The sequence below is a fragment of the Xiphophorus maculatus genome, chromosome 18 (assembly GCF_002775205.1).
Source record: "Xiphophorus maculatus strain JP 163 A chromosome 18, X_maculatus-5.0-male, whole genome shotgun sequence".
NCBI classification, from domain to species: Eukaryota; Metazoa; Chordata; class Actinopteri; order Cyprinodontiformes; family Poeciliidae; genus Xiphophorus; species Xiphophorus maculatus.
The window spans coordinates 17941058-17958999 of record NC_036460.1 but is presented as its reverse complement, the minus strand read 5'-3'; the positions used below and the strand labels follow the sequence as shown (position 1 = coordinate 17958999).

At 37.7% G+C, this 17942-nt stretch overlaps 1 protein-coding gene across 6 annotated transcripts in view; it reads left to right on the top strand.

The window, feature by feature from the left end:
- arap1 (ArfGAP with RhoGAP domain, ankyrin repeat and PH domain 1) overlaps window positions 1-17942 on the top strand; it is a 70376-nt gene that overhangs the window by 39904 nt on the left and 12530 nt on the right. For all 6 annotated transcript variants that reach the window (XM_023351122.1, XM_023351121.1, XM_014470361.2 and 3 more), the window contains 12 exons: window positions 7687-7861; window positions 8242-8376; window positions 8544-8679; window positions 10109-10211; window positions 10686-10878; window positions 11006-11051; window positions 11203-11366; window positions 14388-14600; window positions 16431-16536; window positions 16626-16773; window positions 17144-17227; window positions 17726-17812. In XM_023351122.1, the coding sequence (XP_023206890.1) occupies window positions 7687-7861; window positions 8242-8376; window positions 8544-8679; window positions 10109-10211; window positions 10686-10878; window positions 11006-11051; window positions 11203-11366; window positions 14388-14600; window positions 16431-16536; window positions 16626-16773; window positions 17144-17227; window positions 17726-17812 (1590 nt within the window). The remainder of the gene's footprint in view (window positions 1-7686; window positions 7862-8241; window positions 8377-8543; window positions 8680-10108; window positions 10212-10685; window positions 10879-11005; window positions 11052-11202; window positions 11367-14387; window positions 14601-16430; window positions 16537-16625; window positions 16774-17143; window positions 17228-17725; window positions 17813-17942) is intronic.

Genomic DNA, 17942 nt, shown 5'->3' with positions numbered 1-17942 from the left:
AGATCTCGTCCTTCTGCCGCCAGTCACATGCTCCTTCACAGTGAGGGACTTTCCTTTGGAGATGCTCTCACACAGTTGGAAGTCTGATGGTGTTTGGAGTGTCAGTCTGTAGCTTACAAGAGGCAGGACAAAACGCAGGAAATTACAGCTGTGATTTCTTTGTAACATGTTGGGTCAAGCAGATGTTGTGTTGATTGGACAGTGTCCATAAGACATTCCATTGGAATGCTGTGTCCGCTTGTATTTGCACAGCTCCTTGCAGCACATGTTTAAAACCTGGCTTTAAAGTTTTTATTTAATTGCACAATTTTAGCCAAACCAAAGGTGGATGACAGCTCAATTGTACATTTTACCAGTGGTCTTCATCAGTGTGTGGGTAGAAGGATTTAATTTGATCTGGATTGAATTCTGGATTCTGAGTGGCGAGCCAATAGCAAAATGAAGCTTAAGCAGGTATGGTCTAACTTCAATGGTCTCTGTGTTAGAAAACTATTCTGATAATTAGGACACAGGGCGGGGGAAAGCCTAGTGATTAATTTATTGAACTAAATATAAACATGAGCCAGTTGCTCTTTGAAATTGACAATGCCCAAGATTGGTAAGACTTGTCTCCCTTCAAAGAACTGTAAATCCCATCCCTGTTCTAAAGATGAATGTTCTTACTTTCTAGTCAGAAATAATAATGGCCTTAGAGTTGGAATTCCAACTTGGAGCTCAGCATGCAGCCCCAATTTGAGCATGCAAAATAACCAACTGTTGCTATTCCCATTAAGTTATTTATTAACTTTTGTGGTGGTTTGTGTCTCATTAATCCAATATGAAACATAGTGAACTATCTGTTTATCTATCTATGTTCCTTTCCTGCTTAGACACATAAAATGGAGAGAAATTTAGTATCTTGTATTGGTAATAGATGTTGGTTTTCCCACATGCAGCCAGATCATTCTCTACTGGAGTGAGACTTCAGCTTTCACTTCCACATGACTCAAATTGACAACATTTGCTTGGGTGTCCAGCTGCTTTTAAAGAAATGTCACTTGTTGCTTTCTAACTGTATTCAGAAAACGGGTACGTTTTTAAAAGCTACAGGGCGGTGTCTTTTGGCTTCTGCACCATAAATGTTTGTTTTGCGCAAGTAGAATTATTGGAATAAAGTCAAATTAGTCTTTCTTGTAACCAAAGGAAAATTGTAGTAGGCTTGTTTCAGTCAGTTGAATGGCAGTGACAGCAATATATGTAGTCTTAATACGCTTATAAAGTAGGTAATAGTTTTAAACTTTATTATAGCGGCTTCAAACTCAAGTATTAAACACAGGCGATTGATGAAGACGAAACCACTGAAACAATGATATGATATACCAGTGTTATTGGTCACCCAAACAATGTTCTAACTGTCTTTGAACAGCTAAAGAAATCCCCCCATGTGTCTGGCAAACTGTATTTGGTTTTTGAAGAGGACACATGCTGGTTTGGCATCATTGAGCTGAGAATCCAAAGACAGCCATTCATTGGTCTAACATCCTCTTTAGTGTGCTGTTACATAAAGCTGGGCATAGACTTCTTGAATGTACAAAGACAATGTGTCTGAAGATAAACAGAAAGTAAGAAAAAGTTGTCAACAGTAAAAATTGTACAATATGACAATGAGTTTTTGATATCCTGACCAAGTGAGAACATATATACATAACCTTGCTACAAGCAGAGCCAAACTTTTTCATGCTCAATCTTCTGTTGTTTCTTCTATTGTATATGGGCTTATTTAAGCATAAACAGAAGCAAACAAAGTGCAAAAGGGAAAACCTGAAGCCTGTTCACATCTATGAAATTTGTAATATGTTCCATTTCATTTACTCTGTGTGAATTGTGTAAAATAATCAGTGAGAGCATAATAAGCTACTTTTTCCTGTGATGTCATGCTTTTATGTTGGTTGATGTTTAATTGTCACCTGTGTATCTGGGGATTACTTTTCAATATGCTATTTATAGAGTATAAGTGCTCCAAAGCTTGTCAGGTGAATCACCTGAATTAATCAGAACATTGGTCAGGCTGTCATCAGGTGGAGCCACTTGCAGGATTTGGCTTGCTAAAGGAAAGCGAATCTTTACCGTTGCACATAGAGTCTGCATAGTGTATCATGAGAAGCATAATTATAAAGGCATTGTTACTACATGTTAGTCTCTCTTTAGTAAATTCCACATTAGTGTTATATGTGCTGTATATGTTGCATGTGTGTTACAATGCACATTTCAGAGATTTTTGACATTTCTAAAAAAGATCAGTGGAAGCACAATTTAGCTGTTGATTATACTACTGTAGATGTGCTGCAGTGCCAAATGTATCAAAAGGTATTGCTTGAAGCAGATGCGCAACAGTATTACGGAGTATTACTATCTGCTGTATAGGCAAGGAAATTTTATTTGTATAGTACATTCTCAGCACATTAAATTGTCTTTGACAACAAGACAGTACAAAGTCCTTTACATGATTAAAAGGAAAATAAACTGTATAAAGACTCTGCTTTTTATAATCTGAATGTTTATTGTATTTATTGACACAAACTAACCCCAGAGGTTGTAAAATATGGGTTTTTATTGGCTTGTTTTTCCGTTTTGGGGGTTGTAAAGTTAGGTTCTCAAAGAAAATCTAGTTTTCAGTTGGCTTACTGTTGCTAATTTTATTATATTACCTTTTTTCTATTTCAGCAAAGTGACTCATTTTCCCATTCACACTAGGATTTCAGACAATTATTTATTTTCCAGCTTTTTACCCTCTCCCTTCTCCTTTTGGTGTTTCTTTTTTCTTCATTCTTCTTTTTTTAATCTGTCTGTATTTTCACTCCTCCCTTTCTCTGTAAATTGTTCCTGGTGACATAATGCTGGAGCAGGCCTGTGTTGTTCTCATCTGGAGTTAATACACAAGCGTAAGTGTGTATTACGCTTGTGCATATGTGTGGCTGTGTGGGCCTTCTTTCAACATATTGTGCCTTTGAATGTGTTGGTGTCTGTTTCTATATAGTGAGTTTGCAGCCAAGTATAATCATTGAATGAAAATAGAAACTTAAATCCTTTCATCTTCTTTTCATGACATTTTCCTTTCTTCTGTTTCCCCTCATCTTTTCATTTTCTTCCAACTCTGTCCAATGGAGCAGCAAAGGGCGGATGGAGGTCTGTGATTTTTAAGACACACCCAGATAAAAATCTCTCTCTGCCTCTCTTTCTCCCTGGGGAAACTGAGCAAGATTCTTGTATTCCCTTCATCTGTATGTGTGCATGCGTACAGGGGTGTGAGTGTTTGTGCGGTGGGGGTGGGGGGAGGGGGGGGGGTGCGTGTGTGGGTGTGCTAATACTTTGCTCTGTTTCATAGGGAGCAGATGTTGAAGGGTGAGGTCTTAAACACTCAAACAACCCATTTCCTCATTGTACTTTGCTCCAGTTGGTTCCTATCAATCAGTCAAAGGGAAGTTGATCGGCTTTATCTGAGCAGCACACTGACCCGCATACACTGCTCTCACACGTGCGTCCACATGGAACAGCAGACTGGATTTGTTTAGTTTACAAAGCACTAAACACAGTTAATATAACAATCTCAAAACATTATGATACAGTTTTCCATATGTCCAATGAGTGAGTGTTATTTTTCCTTTACAATCTTCACTGCATTACAGTCTGATCATGTTGATCAATTTGGAAAAGTCAAAGAAGTCCTCAAAATGGGAAGTATTTAAGCACTTTTCAAAACTTTTATTCCTTTAGAACTTACCCTAAAGGAGTTAGCAATTTACTAAATTACTAGAGCAATTTAGAAAGACCTATTTAATAAAATGCATGTTTTTAGACCAGTCAAACAATAATTTTCTTATAATTGTAACTTTTTGAGACATTGTCACTCACACTTCAACCTATGTCCTCTGGCATATCTGCCAGACCAATGGCCCGCTAATGATGTTACTTCATCTCAAACTATGCTATGCAGACACTCTTTCTGCACTGATGAAGATTGATTTAGCTTGGCATGTCAAATGCTTGAAGTGGCTGCCAAAGCTGGGGTCTTGTATCTAGTTTATGTTACCACTTCTTTTTTTAGAGTACCCCAGAATTTTGCCAAACAAATAAACACACTTAAATGTGGTAGAAGTTTCTTCAACACAAAACATGTGTTGCCAGCCCAAAGAGTCTTTTGTTTTTAATCAACTATGTCAACAAAGCATGGAAATTCAAAAACTTCTACCTTTATACTTCAAAATAAAAGTTTCATACCTAAAGACATTATCTTTATAATAAGAGCTGATCAGCTTCAAGATTGTTCTTTAACATTCAACATTCACTGTATTGTTATTCAGCACCACCCCAAAGGCACAACGCAGAACAAAATTACACTGCACAAGGAATATAAAACATATATAACATTTACCCCCCCCAAAAAAACATCAGTTTTAAAAAGAGGCACACGTGAGACAGACTTTAACTTGGCCAGGAATATCATGTTGCTAAACTTTGTGTTGGAGTGATATTGTTTCTGAGTAATGGATTTTTACACTTTGCACATCACTTTATTTGGTTTAGGTCACAAGATTATTAATGTGGGAGTGGGGAACACTGGTCTTGATCCTTTACAGGTTCACAGATGTTTTTGGCACTTCATATATTTTACTCTTATTTGTATCACCAGCAAATAACACTAGCAAATATCAGTCTCCTTGATTGTCAAAAACAAGCATCAGACCTGAAATGAACCATAACTGTCGATACAAACCCCAAGTTTGTAGCTATAATTTCTGTGTTTGGGGTGCGCTTCAATTTGTAGTTTTCTAGGGTTGCACTGTTCTCCATAAATCATAGTTTAAAACTGAGTTGATAACTAATCATAGCTGTGTTCTCATAACGACCATGACCTTTGGGTTATTAGTAGCAGCTTATTTAACATATAATGGAAAGATTTAGTAAGAGAAAAAGGGAGGGACAGGAAGAAGCGACACACTCACTCCACTGACCAGCACTTGTAAATTTTTTGCTATTGATCCTAATGGTTCTGCGCATACAGCCTGTCATGTCTTTGTTTACTGTTCTGATAGCTCAAAAGCATTCAAAACAGGTCTTGTGAAATTCTTTTCTTTTCTCTTATCTTCATCATGGTTCAAGTGATCAATATTATCACTAATTCACTTTATTTATCTTTGCTTATTCTTTCTGTTTTGACTTTTATTTTCCCTTATTACTTCTAGAATAACGTTTTCCAGAAAATGTGTCTCCAAACTGTGACTTTGACAGGCTCCATACATAAGTGGAACCATTCTTCTATCCATTAAGAGCTGAATGACTGATGTATGTGCTGTAAAATCCAAAAGGAGCTGTGAAGAAAGCCTGATTTACACAAACAGTGTTTGGCAGTTTTATTGTTGCAGTAATGTGACGTGTATCATGCTGAGTCTCATGAGATTGTGCTCGTCTCCAGATGCCTGACCACAGCTTTTGTTCAGAATTATATTATTTTTGTGTCTTCTGGGCGTGTGTTTGTTTGTTATGTGTGTGTGTGTGTGTTAGGGGTTTTCTTTTGCAATTTTAATCTGTGTTAATTGGTTTGTTTGTCTGGATCTGTGTGCAGAGTTTTAATGGCGCTTAAACATAGGAGAGGCACAGTCTGGATGTGTTGGTGTGTGACAGAGACTTGTGGAATTTCTTAGTCTGATCCAAAACAGCTTATTGGGATTATCCCAAGATAGACGCATGTGTGTGTATCTTAGTGCAACTGCATGAATCAGAGGTAACTTCCTGAGATCTTAAAATAAAGGAATAAATAAAGAAAATCGTTACCAAAATGAATCTGCTTTTATATCTTCACTATCTTTGTTTTTATGGTGTTACTAAAATATACAGATGTTATCATAGAGTTTCTAGTGTGTTATCTGGTTTTGTTTTGCCATAATAACTTCAAATATCTTCATTATAAGCCAAGAAAGCAGCTAACATAGTTGTTAAAGGTAGGAAAAACCACGTCCTGAATCATTTACAACAGTTTTTAGTAAATTTAGTTTCCTCTGTGTACAAGACTCACTAAACCAGTGGTTCCCAAAGATTTTCTGGGCCCCCCTATGCATTACAATAAAATCCCCCCAAAAAATTAAAAAATATCAACTGGGCACACACGTCATTCAACCAGTCATAAATCTATACACATATTTTGTTTTCAAACTCCACTGAAGTTTATTTCACACTTCAGGTTGCAACAAAACACACTACAAACCCTCTTTACAGTGAAACACTTTTGTGTAACTGTCTTTTTTTTTTCATTCATTAACACTGCGCCCCCCCTGCAATGGCACTGTGCTCATGATCCTTGAACTTTCTCACGCTCTGTAACTTTACAATCATAAACTTCTCTTTATTGGGATTTTATGTGACAGACAAGGACACAGAAGTGTATAATTGTAATAAAAAAGGTAATGATTCATGGTCTGAAATTTGTATTTAGCCCGTTTTACTTTAACTAAAATTAAAAGCCTTCAGAAGTCATCCAGATTGTAAGCAGTTTATAAGTGTCTGATTTAGTGTCAGTCTAAATACATTTGTTCTGTGAAGGCCTCAGACTCAATCGTGGCATTAACCTTACCAGGTAAAGCAGTCATGAATCTTGTTTTGATTTTGGCAACGTATTAAATGGACTGAGTGTTTTTAAATCGTGTCCAAAATATAATGCACACATCAGTCTGTCAATGGAGGGGAGTCCTTATGTGGTAATGTTTAATCTGCTCTTTACCCTTTTTTTCCATCACGCCTTTCTTTTCACATTTCTGCTCTCTTGTGATGTTGATTTAGATTCTCAGCTATTTCTGGAGAAGTGCTTTGCTTGTTTGCACACGACTTGACATGGTGTGATATAACTGGAGATAATCATGTTATTTGTGCTCTTCAATCAATCAAATCAAATTTTTTTTGTATAGCACATTTCAGCAGCAAGGCATTTCAAAGTGCTTTACATCATATCAAACACAGAAACGCAATGCAACATAGAATCAACAATCAAAACACGACATTAAGTCAGGTTCCATCAATAAATTTGCAATTGATTACGTTTCAAATACAATCCTAAACAGGTGGGTTTTTAGTCGAGTTTGCATCCATAAAAGGTTGAGCTGTTACACTCCTACTGTGTTATATGGAACAAAATACCTATTGCTATTTTTATTCCCACTCAAGCTCACAATCACACAGTTTAAAACGATGTAAACAGCCTTTCAATGGGCTTCCGGCACGAGGTTCCGTACACCTCTTTCACGGAATTTTGAGCAGGGACTCCGCCGTCCATCACGGATTTTTGTGCAATTCTATGGTACCTGTTAGTGTCTAGAATTTACAGGGTTTGTGTTACGTGCAATGACCCTCAGTCACTCGCCATTTTTCTTCCTGCACGGGGCTCTGTACTCCTCTTTCACGGAATTTCATGCTTTCATTGACATGCTCTTATATGTTATGTATTTATTAGCATTCCAATCAGACTAGATATGTTATTATTTTACCTTTTTGTCTTATTATGCAAGAAATGAATGAGAGATTTACATGTTTTTTGTGTTCACCCTCAGAAATGAGTGGAGAAAAAAAACGTTATTTGGTTTCATTGCTTATCTGCAGATGTCTTAATCTAACTGCGCTTTTACTGATGTATCTTGGTGTTCGGCTGTCTCTCTCCAGGCCCTCTGCATAAATGTGCAGTGCAGTGATTTGCTGGAGACGCTGAGCCTGATTTTCTGCGGTGCAGATGTGAATTGTTCAACCGGTATGGCAAATTGTCCGTCCCCTGAGTCCCTAGCCAGTGCACATTCCCAACCTCTGCAGGCCGAGTTAATCAAACACAACCTCAACACAGGTACAGCATTTGACCGCTTTCTGGGCACCAGAAACGTGCCAATTTAAAGTTGTACATAACCATGAAAGTTGAATTAAAAATGAAATTGTCATAGTTGCATTACACGAGGCTGAAATTCTTACTGTACTGATGCATTCTATGTTTGAATGGATCAGATAAGAGATGTAGATAAATATGAAGTTGTTTAAGTACCTCATAATCATCTCATCTCAAACTGCTATGCCATTTGTGTCAACATCTATAGTTGTGTTTTGGACAAAGATAATAATCTGTGATAAGATGCAGACTTCAAATTATCTTCAAAGTTTCCTTAGTTTTGCAGATAACTGTTCTTTTTCACTTTGTGCCTTTGCATTATTTTGTTTTTATATTGTTTTTAGAGCTGCCCCAGTTACAGGTGGAGGCTGATATGGATCTGAAACATTACCCACCGCCGCCTTGCGTGTCTTACGAGGGCTACTTGTTCAAAACTGCATCCATGGGGCGGGCTGTGGCGGAGCGCAAAGTGAAAGAGGGTATGTGTAAAAAATCTGTGAACCAAAAGGTTTATTAAGTAATAAGTTTGATTTTTGTTATGTGAATATATTAAACAATGATATTTTATGAACAATCTAATAGGCTAAAAATAAGAAAAGTACCCTTCATGCTGAAAATTTATTATAATGCTTGGCATTCTGTTTAGAGTTCAGTCGTCGTTGGTGCATGCTAAATGATGGCATCTTCAGCTACTATGAACACGACAAGAGCACCAATCCTAACGGGACACTTAAAGCATCGGAAATTGTTTGTTTGGCTGTCGATTCGCCTGAGAAACACGGGTAACCACAAATGTTCCTTTCACGTGATTCAAAAATTGCTGTAAATACATTTTAAACCAGATTCATTTCAATTCAAAAACACTTTTGATCCCAAAGGGAAATTAAAATGCAGTTTAAAATTTAGGCGATAAGTTCTATGTTCATGAGATGAACATGTTTTGGTCTGAAATGTGCAGACTGACCCCAGAACGAAAGCAAAAGACCTTACCTGCCTTACATGCCTGAAGCTGGCAAGACAGTGTCATTATCCACAGTAAAACAAGTCCTGTGCTGATATGGGCTGAATGACAACTCAGCAAGGAAGAAGCCATTGCTGCAATAGCAACATAAAAAGCCATATTACAGTTTGCAAATGCATTCCTGGATAAAGACCTCGATTTATTTTTGGAAACTTGTCCTGTGATCTGATGAAGTTAAGCTTGAAGTGTTGAGCCCTAATGACCAACATTACATTTGGAATAAAAAGGAGGAAGACGGCAAGACGGAGAACACCATCCTAAATGTGAAGTAGAGGTAGTTGCAGAATCATGTTATGAGGAAGTTCTGAGGAAGGACTGGTGTACTTGATAAAATAGATGGCACAATGAAGAAAAAACATTTTGTGGAAATAATTAAGCAACATTTAAAGACATCAACTAGGAAGTTAAACCTTAGGCAGAACTGGGTATTCCAGGCTGACATTAGCTTTCATCATACCATCAAAGTAGCTAAAAAGTAAATTAAGGACAACAAATCCCTTCAGTTTTGAAGTGGACAAAACAGCGTTCTGATTGCAGTCACATAGAAAGTCTGCAAAGCTGAAAAAGTGAGCAAGAGAGCTTACATAACTTGACTCAGTTACGTTTAGTCAGGAGGAACGGGTCAGGATTCCAGCAAGCTATTGTGAGAAGCTTTTGGGTGGATAAACAAATTAATGTGTGACCCAAGTCGTGCAGTTAAGACAATTCTACCAAAGACTTAAGAAAAGTATTCACATTATGCATTCGAAGAAAGTAAAACAAAAGCTCTCATACCAGCATTTCACTATTAGAAATAATTTTGTTATTTCTAACTGACCTAACATATTTAGTTTGATTTAATTTCAGACAGTGAGGGGAAAGAAGGTTGTGTATTTTTTTTAAACTGTATGTAAATGTCTGGTTTCAACAAGTAATTATAGCTTAAACCAAACACATTGATAAACATTTTCTAGGAATGTTGCAACGACATTATATTTTAAAAAATATAATTCTTTGTCAACTTTCCAGTTCAGGCTAATCAGGAGCTAAACTGGGGTCAACATGGGGTTGATCACGATTTATAGAACTGGAAACATTTCTTTGCAATAAAATCAGAAAATTGAGTCTGGAAAAGTTCTGAATTTTAAAACAAAAAATGTAATTGAGTATCTTTTCTGCCGTTTCATTCATGATCTCTTTGTGAATTACAGGTATGACTTTACCTTTGAAGTCTACTCAGAATCTGAGCGTATTTATCTGTTTGGCACTGATGAGCCAGACAGCCACAAGGAGTGGGTCAAGTGTATTGCCAAGGTAACATTTCTGCACCACTATGCATAGCCAGTCCTTCCTTTTTCCACTTATTCACCTGAAACGGCAGAGCTCTGATTGGACAGGAGATATGCAAATCATGCCAGAGAGGAAAACGGTATCTTGTTGTCAGAAAAAGTGTTTTCAAATAGCATTGTTTAATCATCAAGGTGTGATAAAAGCCCTCCAGAGCTTCTGCTGTTGGCTGCTGAAAGCCAGTAAATGTTTCATGCAGAAATCAAGCCACCAAAGTATGTGCTAAACTGGGCTATTATAGGAAAATTGGATGCGTCAGATGAGGTCAGGCAGAGAGGAAAAAATGTTGAGGAGCCACATGATTGACTGCTGACTTTATAAATGCCCACTGTACTTACTGTGTACTTGTAACAGCAATACATGTTAAAGTTTTTATCGAATGAGGTATGAGAAAAAGAGGAATATATTATTTCTTTCTAATTCATTTTCTTCTCTCTGCAGACTTTTATCCCAGCCACAGCAGAGCCTTTGCTAAGACTGAGTTTTGAGCGGATCGGACGGCTGAAGTGTAAAGATGGCTTGAACTTACAGAAATCCAAGGTCGGCTGGTTCGCTCTGACTGGCTCTACTCTTCATGTTTACCTGGAGAACAGCAAGGGAGAGGAGATCCACCTGCGTAAACTCAATGAACTTTGTAAGTGAGACGTAAGAAGACAAACCCATAAAGACCCTTTTACTCTATAGAATTAATATATTTGGAACAAGGATGGCAACAGGCATGTGTTGGTCAGATTCAATAATCATTTCTTGTCCCCTTCCAGCAATTCAACAAGACAATGAAGTGTTGGTTCTTGTGGAGAAAGGCAGGTGAGGGCAAGTAGTGGTGTAAAATCCTATTTCTAATTTTCTAATTGCACACACCTTTCTAAATAGAGAAATTAGAGAAACAAGAAAAAATGCTTCTGTATATATCACCTGTTTATTTTCTTCTTTTGACTGTGTCTCTGTTTTTATTAAGGACTCTGTATATCGAGGGAGAAAGGAAGTTGGACTTTGCCGGCTGGTGTGGGGCTATCCAAGCAGCGGCAGGGAGCGGAGGAGACACACTGAGTCAGCAGCAGCTCACAGACACAGATATACCTGTCATTGTACTCAGCTGCATCGACTACATCACGCAGTGCGGTGAGAGACATCTTTTGGAATTTGTTCAAGTAAAAAAGGATGAAAAATATAGTTCTGTTACATCATTATTCACCATAAAATTAGATTTCTGGTAATGAAGAGTTCCAGAAATATTACTTTCTTGACACTTTGGGCATCTCTACAGTATTTTGGACTTTAACATAACAATGACAACAAGAGGGGGAATGCTTAAGGCTATAAAGGTTTGAAAAGTTTCTGTTCAAATCAAAAGCCACAAAAATTTCCTCCCAAGACATTTTGTTTCTGAAAGTCCTTTTTGTGAAAAATATGATTTTTCCAGCTGTATAAAGCGTAGAGAAAATCCTTGCACATTTTTGTGAATATCGCTATACAGTGAAAGCATTGTATTTTTTACAGTGAGAATCTCTCATTAGCCCATGCCTAAAAAACAGATTGTACTTATGAATCTCTAGAAATGTATTTAGCTAGATGTTGCTCAGGTAAAAACCAACATCATAAACTTTTTTTGAAGGAAGCATTTTATTATGTCAATACACGTGGTGTGTTTTCTTATTTTGTGTTATCAATCAGTTACCCTGCTGTAATTTCTTTTTGTATTCATGCCAGAAATAATAGCTAAAAATTGTCTGAAAAATCTGAATCTAAATGTTTAAGTTTGGAAAACATTATATTCCATTCTAAAATGTGACATGTGGACACAAACTATAATTCTTAGAAAAAAAACATCCTCATGCATATAATCCTTTGTTAAAGTATTTGTATCACTTGATTCTTTTTACCTTTCGTCTCATGACAGCCATATGTTTTTATGTATTTTGGGTTTTTTTTATTTATAGACCATAAAGTAGTGTATAGTTGTGAAGTGGGACAAAAAGCATACGCTGTTTTCAAAATTCTTTATGAATGCAAGTCCTTGAAGTGTACAGTGGACATCAGTGTTGAGGCCTTGCCACAGATTCTCGATTGGATTTAGATAGGAATGTTGAGTTATAAATATGCTTTGAACTAAATTATTCCATTTTTACTCTGGTTGTATGTTTAGGCTTTAACCTGATGCTGGGTTTTCTTCTGGAATTACGCATTTAATTAGCATAACTAGCTCCATTCATCTTCACATCAACTTTGACCAGTTTCCCTCACCCTTATGGAAAAAAAGAACCCCACAGCCTGATGCTGTCCTCACCATGTTTCACTAAGGGGATGGTGTATCCAGGTGTGATATGCTGACATGAGCACCATTATATACATATTTGCTTCGTCCCCTGCATAACTGGGAGCAAACTTTAACTAGGGCTTCTTATGTACAACAATGGCTTTCTTCTTGGTACTCGCATTCTCGCACCTGAGCTTTAGATAGCTGCAGCTCCTCCAGAGTTACTGTTGTTTTCTTCATTGCCACTAATAATTTCCTAAGTAAGTGACTTCTGAAGGAAATTGGTTGCAAGGAAGATGAATAGAAATGCAGGGCATGTTTTTTTTAAGCTTTTCTTTAATAAAAAAATATTGAAAATTATGAATGACTTTCCTTCCACTTCAGTTATGTGCTACTTTGTGTTGTCTGTCACACAAAATCCCAGTGCAAAGCATTATTCTCTTAGTTTTACTCCCAGTGTATTCGGCTGTTCTGTAGTTATAATCTGCAGTGCTGAGAGACTCCCACCTGTGTCTGTGAACTCATGTAACTGTAACAAAGGTTCAGTCTGTGGGAGAATCAACGGACCACACGACAACAAAGAAACTCTGTTCCACCTCCATTTCTCTCCATTCTCCTCTTTTTCTTTGCTTGTGTTTTGTGTTCTCCATTTTATCTCTCATCTGTAAGGCTTCCTCCCTCCCAACCACCCAACAGGGAAAACAGATCCTGTTTCCTTGTTCATCTGCTGTTCCAGCTAATGCAATCATCCATTACAACGTGATCGAGTGCTGCATGTTTATTCATGCTTTCCCACACATTCTCTGTCTCTGCTTATATGAAAGGAGGAAAAATTCATGTCATACAGGAATGTGTTTTTCACACAGTTAAACACAGATTTAGTGGAAACGGATATTTGATGTTGGCTGCTTTTACTAAGCAAACATCAAAGCAGAAGAAAAACATTTCTTTTTTTGATTTACTGAAGGCTTTGTTGTGGAAGTGGTAGTTGCACATGTTTTAAATACCGATGTTTTCAGTTAATTCTTTTAGTTTGGAAAAAACAACAACCAGCTGACTGAGAATAAATTGTTCCCAACACTGGAAACAAATGTTTAATGAGTAATTAAATCTTCAATTGAGCTTCAATAGCTTCAGCTTATGGTCGGATGTCACAGTTTTGCACAGTTCTTTGAGCTCAGTTAACTTTTCTTAGCCTGTGCTCAGCCTTTTAACTTTTTTCTTGTCTCTTAAAGTTTGGGAAAGTATAACACTTGATTTCAATATGATCTGGATGGGAATGAAGGATGAACAAAAGAATGTGAAAAGAATAGAGATCCAGACTTGGAAATTAAGTAGTGAATTTCCCAGAATGAGTTTGTCTATCAAGATCTTTTTAGATGGACTGCCTCAGAACTTCCACCTCCAACATGATTACCATCATGTCAGCTGTCATGTGTTTAGCATTTTAGGAACAGCTGTCTTGGAAACCGAAAGCTGATGGCCGTACAGTTAAATGCTTTGTGACTCAGAAGACTGTTAATTTAATTAAATTTAGTCTATTGTATGTTGACAACTCACTAATGTCCTCTCAGGTACTTTAGGAGGCAAATGGATTCTTTTTGTTCCCATCTTATTTAATTTGTTGCATGCTTGCAGTTTTGGTCATTAATAATATCTGCAGTCTATTTATATTTGATGTAAAATTACATGTAACCTTTTCATTTATATTTAATCAGGGCCTAAAACTGACAGTATTTGATCTAGTTTGACATGAAAGATGAGTAGGAATTATGCAACTTCAATTTAATAAATGCTTTCAGAGGAACAACAGTTTATATATCTATATATATATGTGTGTGTGTGTGTTTTCATATCAGTGTTAAATTGTGTTTTATTTCTTCCAGGTATGACATCGGAGGGAATTTATCGGAAAAGCGGCGTGAACTCCCGTGTGGCAGCCTTGTGCGACAGATTCCGCCGAGATGCTCGTAGCCTTCGATTGAAGGAGGGAGAGCATCAAGTGGATGACGTCTCCAACACTCTCAAACGCTTCTTCAGGGAGTTAGAGGAGGGGCTGTTTACATCAGAGTATGCCTACAGCTGGCTCGCCATCACTGGTAATTTGGACACGACGGCGCACATACAACTAGGCTGTGTGAACAATTCCGGACACAAAATATTTCCAATAGACGTAGGCCCTGTGTTTAATCCTTGCTAAGATCCTTCTCTGTACAGCTGACATGTTCTCGTGAATGCGTCTGTTGTTTTTGGCTTCCACCCAAAGGTCAAAAAACATTCGTGTTGGGTTAACTATTGACTTGACTATTGTAGGTGTGAGTCATGCAGACGCGAATGGTCGTCTGTTCTCTGTGTCTCTACTGGTACTGTGATGGACTGGTGATGCGTCTGGAGTTTACTCTGCCTCTCACCTAATCACTGCTGGAGATATGTCACCTTATAAAAGTGTTCATAATCCTTAAAGCTTTTCTATTATTAACAACCATGAAGTTGAATGTATTTTAGTTAAACTTCATGTGACAAAGCAGAACAAAGTAATAGATTATTGTAAAATAGATGGAAAATCTTACATAGTTTCCAAATGTTTTGAAATAAAATCTGAAAAGAGTAGCATGCACTTGTATTCCGTTCCCTCTGAGTTAATCCTTTGTAGAAGACCCTATCGCTACAAGGCAGCTGAAGTGGGATAATCTGTCAAAGGACAGCAATTAAACATGCAGTCCACTCATCTATCCTTTGTGGAAGGGAGCCAAGAAGAGAGCATTTGTAGAAAGAAGACCATAAGACATCACGGTGGCACTTTGATGCACACTTAAAGCAGTGGTTTCCAAAATTCTTAGCTTCTGATCCACAAAGTAACATTGAAAGGCTTGTGACCATTACTGTTGGTTAGTTATGAAAATATTTTTACTGAGACAATTAATAGGTACTTTGATGAGAGCAAAAACTGCATAAACAGCCAGTATGAGGCTTTTACCTATTTGTTTTTTTGTATTCATTTTTGAATAGGATCTCAAGATCCCACATTTGTTGATTTGTGACCCCAACAAGCCACAGCAAATGTGTGGAAGATGGTTTTTAGCCTGTATGGAAAGCTCTTGTGTGGCAGTAAACTAACGTGGCACATTAACCTCCTCATACTGTACCATCCCTACTGTAAAACACTGTGGTGATAACAGGATGCGGTGGGAATACTTTTATTCATCTGGGGCACACATATTGTTCTGAGTCAATAGATGGCTAAATATAGGGGACTGCTTGGGAAAATTGTGTGAAGAGGCTCCAAATCTCATGAGACTTTGGGAAGGTTGACCTTCCAGCTGGAGAAAAACCTTGAACATACAGCCAGAGACACACAGGAGTGGTTACGATCAAAGGATACTCATGTATAAGAATGGCCCAGTCAAAGTCCAAGCCTAAATTCACATGAGAATTTCTGCTAAAACTTGAAAAATTAGCAAAAAAAAAAAAAAAATCAGTCTCCAAATGTCCAAAACTGGTGGAGATTGATCCTGAAATGCTTGCTCCTGTAAATGCAATTAAATGTGACCCTACAAAGTATTGGTGCTGGGGGACTGAGTACAATGTAGCCACACTTCCCAGAGCTTATTAAAAAAAAGGATATCCGTGAATCATTTTCCCTCAGAATGATTTGCCCCCCTGTGTTGTCTGATGGAGAAACAAAAAAGTGAATGCCGTAGGTGCCTGTTCAAACTGTGCAATGAGTAAAATCTGAAGGAGGAAGAAATGTATTTATATCTTTTTAGATAGTTTCAAAAATATTCAAACTCGATCATTTTAAGTAAAATATTTTTTTCTGAATGTGCTGTAGCCAGTGCCATCATGTCTCACCAGCAATACTTTTCAGTCCTTTCTCTCCATAACTTCGCTCCTTGTGACGTCTCTGCTTTCTCTCTCATGTTTTCCAGCCTTACAGGATGAAAATACCAAAATCTCAGAATACAAGGCCCTATTGGACAGACTGCCTCGCGTCAACAAGGCTACACTACAAGCCCTCATCAACCACCTCTACTGGTGAGAGATCAATAGACAACTATGAGCTATGAGCTTCACTGACTTCGTGTGTGCGTGCTCAGATGGCTTATTTTCATTGTGTGCTTCAGCGTGCAGCGTTTCTCTGACCTAAATCAGATGAACCTCCACAACCTGGCCATAGTGTTCGGTCCCACTCTGTTCCAAACCGATGGGAAGGACTACACCGCCGGCCGAGCCGTAGAGGACCTCATAGAGCACTACACAGTCATATTTGAGGCGAGTCTCAAAAGGGAGAAAGCTGTGCTTTTTTTTAGATTCAGTTTCATTCAAACCCTAAAGATCTTGGCTTTTTAAATTAACTGTAAGATCTAGCTCAGATGTAAGACCTGCTGCTGCAATTAGTTTTTTGGGGTAGGTCTCTAACATTTCTACACATTTAAACACAGCCTTTTCCCCTTCTTTCCAGTATCAGTTATGTATCTCTGTTTTCAAATCCTGCGACAGATTCTTGGTTTGATTTAGGTCTGGATTACAGGAAAAAGATGTTAGACTTTACACATACTACTATTATTGCAATGTTTTTGAAGTTGCGCATTGATAATCTTGTGTTTGTTTGTGAGTGAATGTGTTCATGCTGATTTGGTAGGTGGATGAGCAGCAGCTGAAGAGACAACTGGAGGAGATCAAAGCCATCATCAGAATGAGAGACAACCTCAACACCAAGTTTCCTGTGAGCATCACTCATTTTTATTCTGATCTCAGCTGCTTTGCTAGGGACTTTCTGCCTCACAGTCAGGTTTTTGTCAAATCTCACCTGACTTGTTATATCTTTATCACCTTCATGCTGTTCGCTCGCCCATTTTCACAAGCTCAGACTTGATAGTATCTGACCAGTGTGGAGTTCAAAGTTTAATTTTGACTTGCTTCCTTGTCGGTTTACAGACTTGTAGCACTGCTGATTACTAATAGAAGTATTGCATTTTTATAACTTTGTTATAAGCTATGTTGCATGTGCCTCGGTATATTTATAAACAATGGCTGTAATTGCTAAGCAGTTAATGTTGCGGATTAATATGACTTATTAAACTGAAGCTACATTCATTTTAATCACATCTTGATTGCTTCATTTGCTTTACTTGTACTCAGGATTAATTCATCTTATACATATGCTTATGTTGATGCATTTTGTTGCACTTTATCTGACAGTTTCTGCATGTTTCTGTTTTAGTCACGTCCGAGATTCGAAGGTGACGGCCACTTCATCTGTACTGTATATCTGGAAGAGCGGAAGGACACAGCAGAGCAGCATGTCAAGGTAAAATGGGCTTTAATAACTGGCACAACATCCTATTTTATGGATTATTGCCCACTTATCTCTCTTTACTGCAATAGCTGGTTATATTAATGAACATTTTTGTCTTTGTTACACTGATTGTAGTTTAACT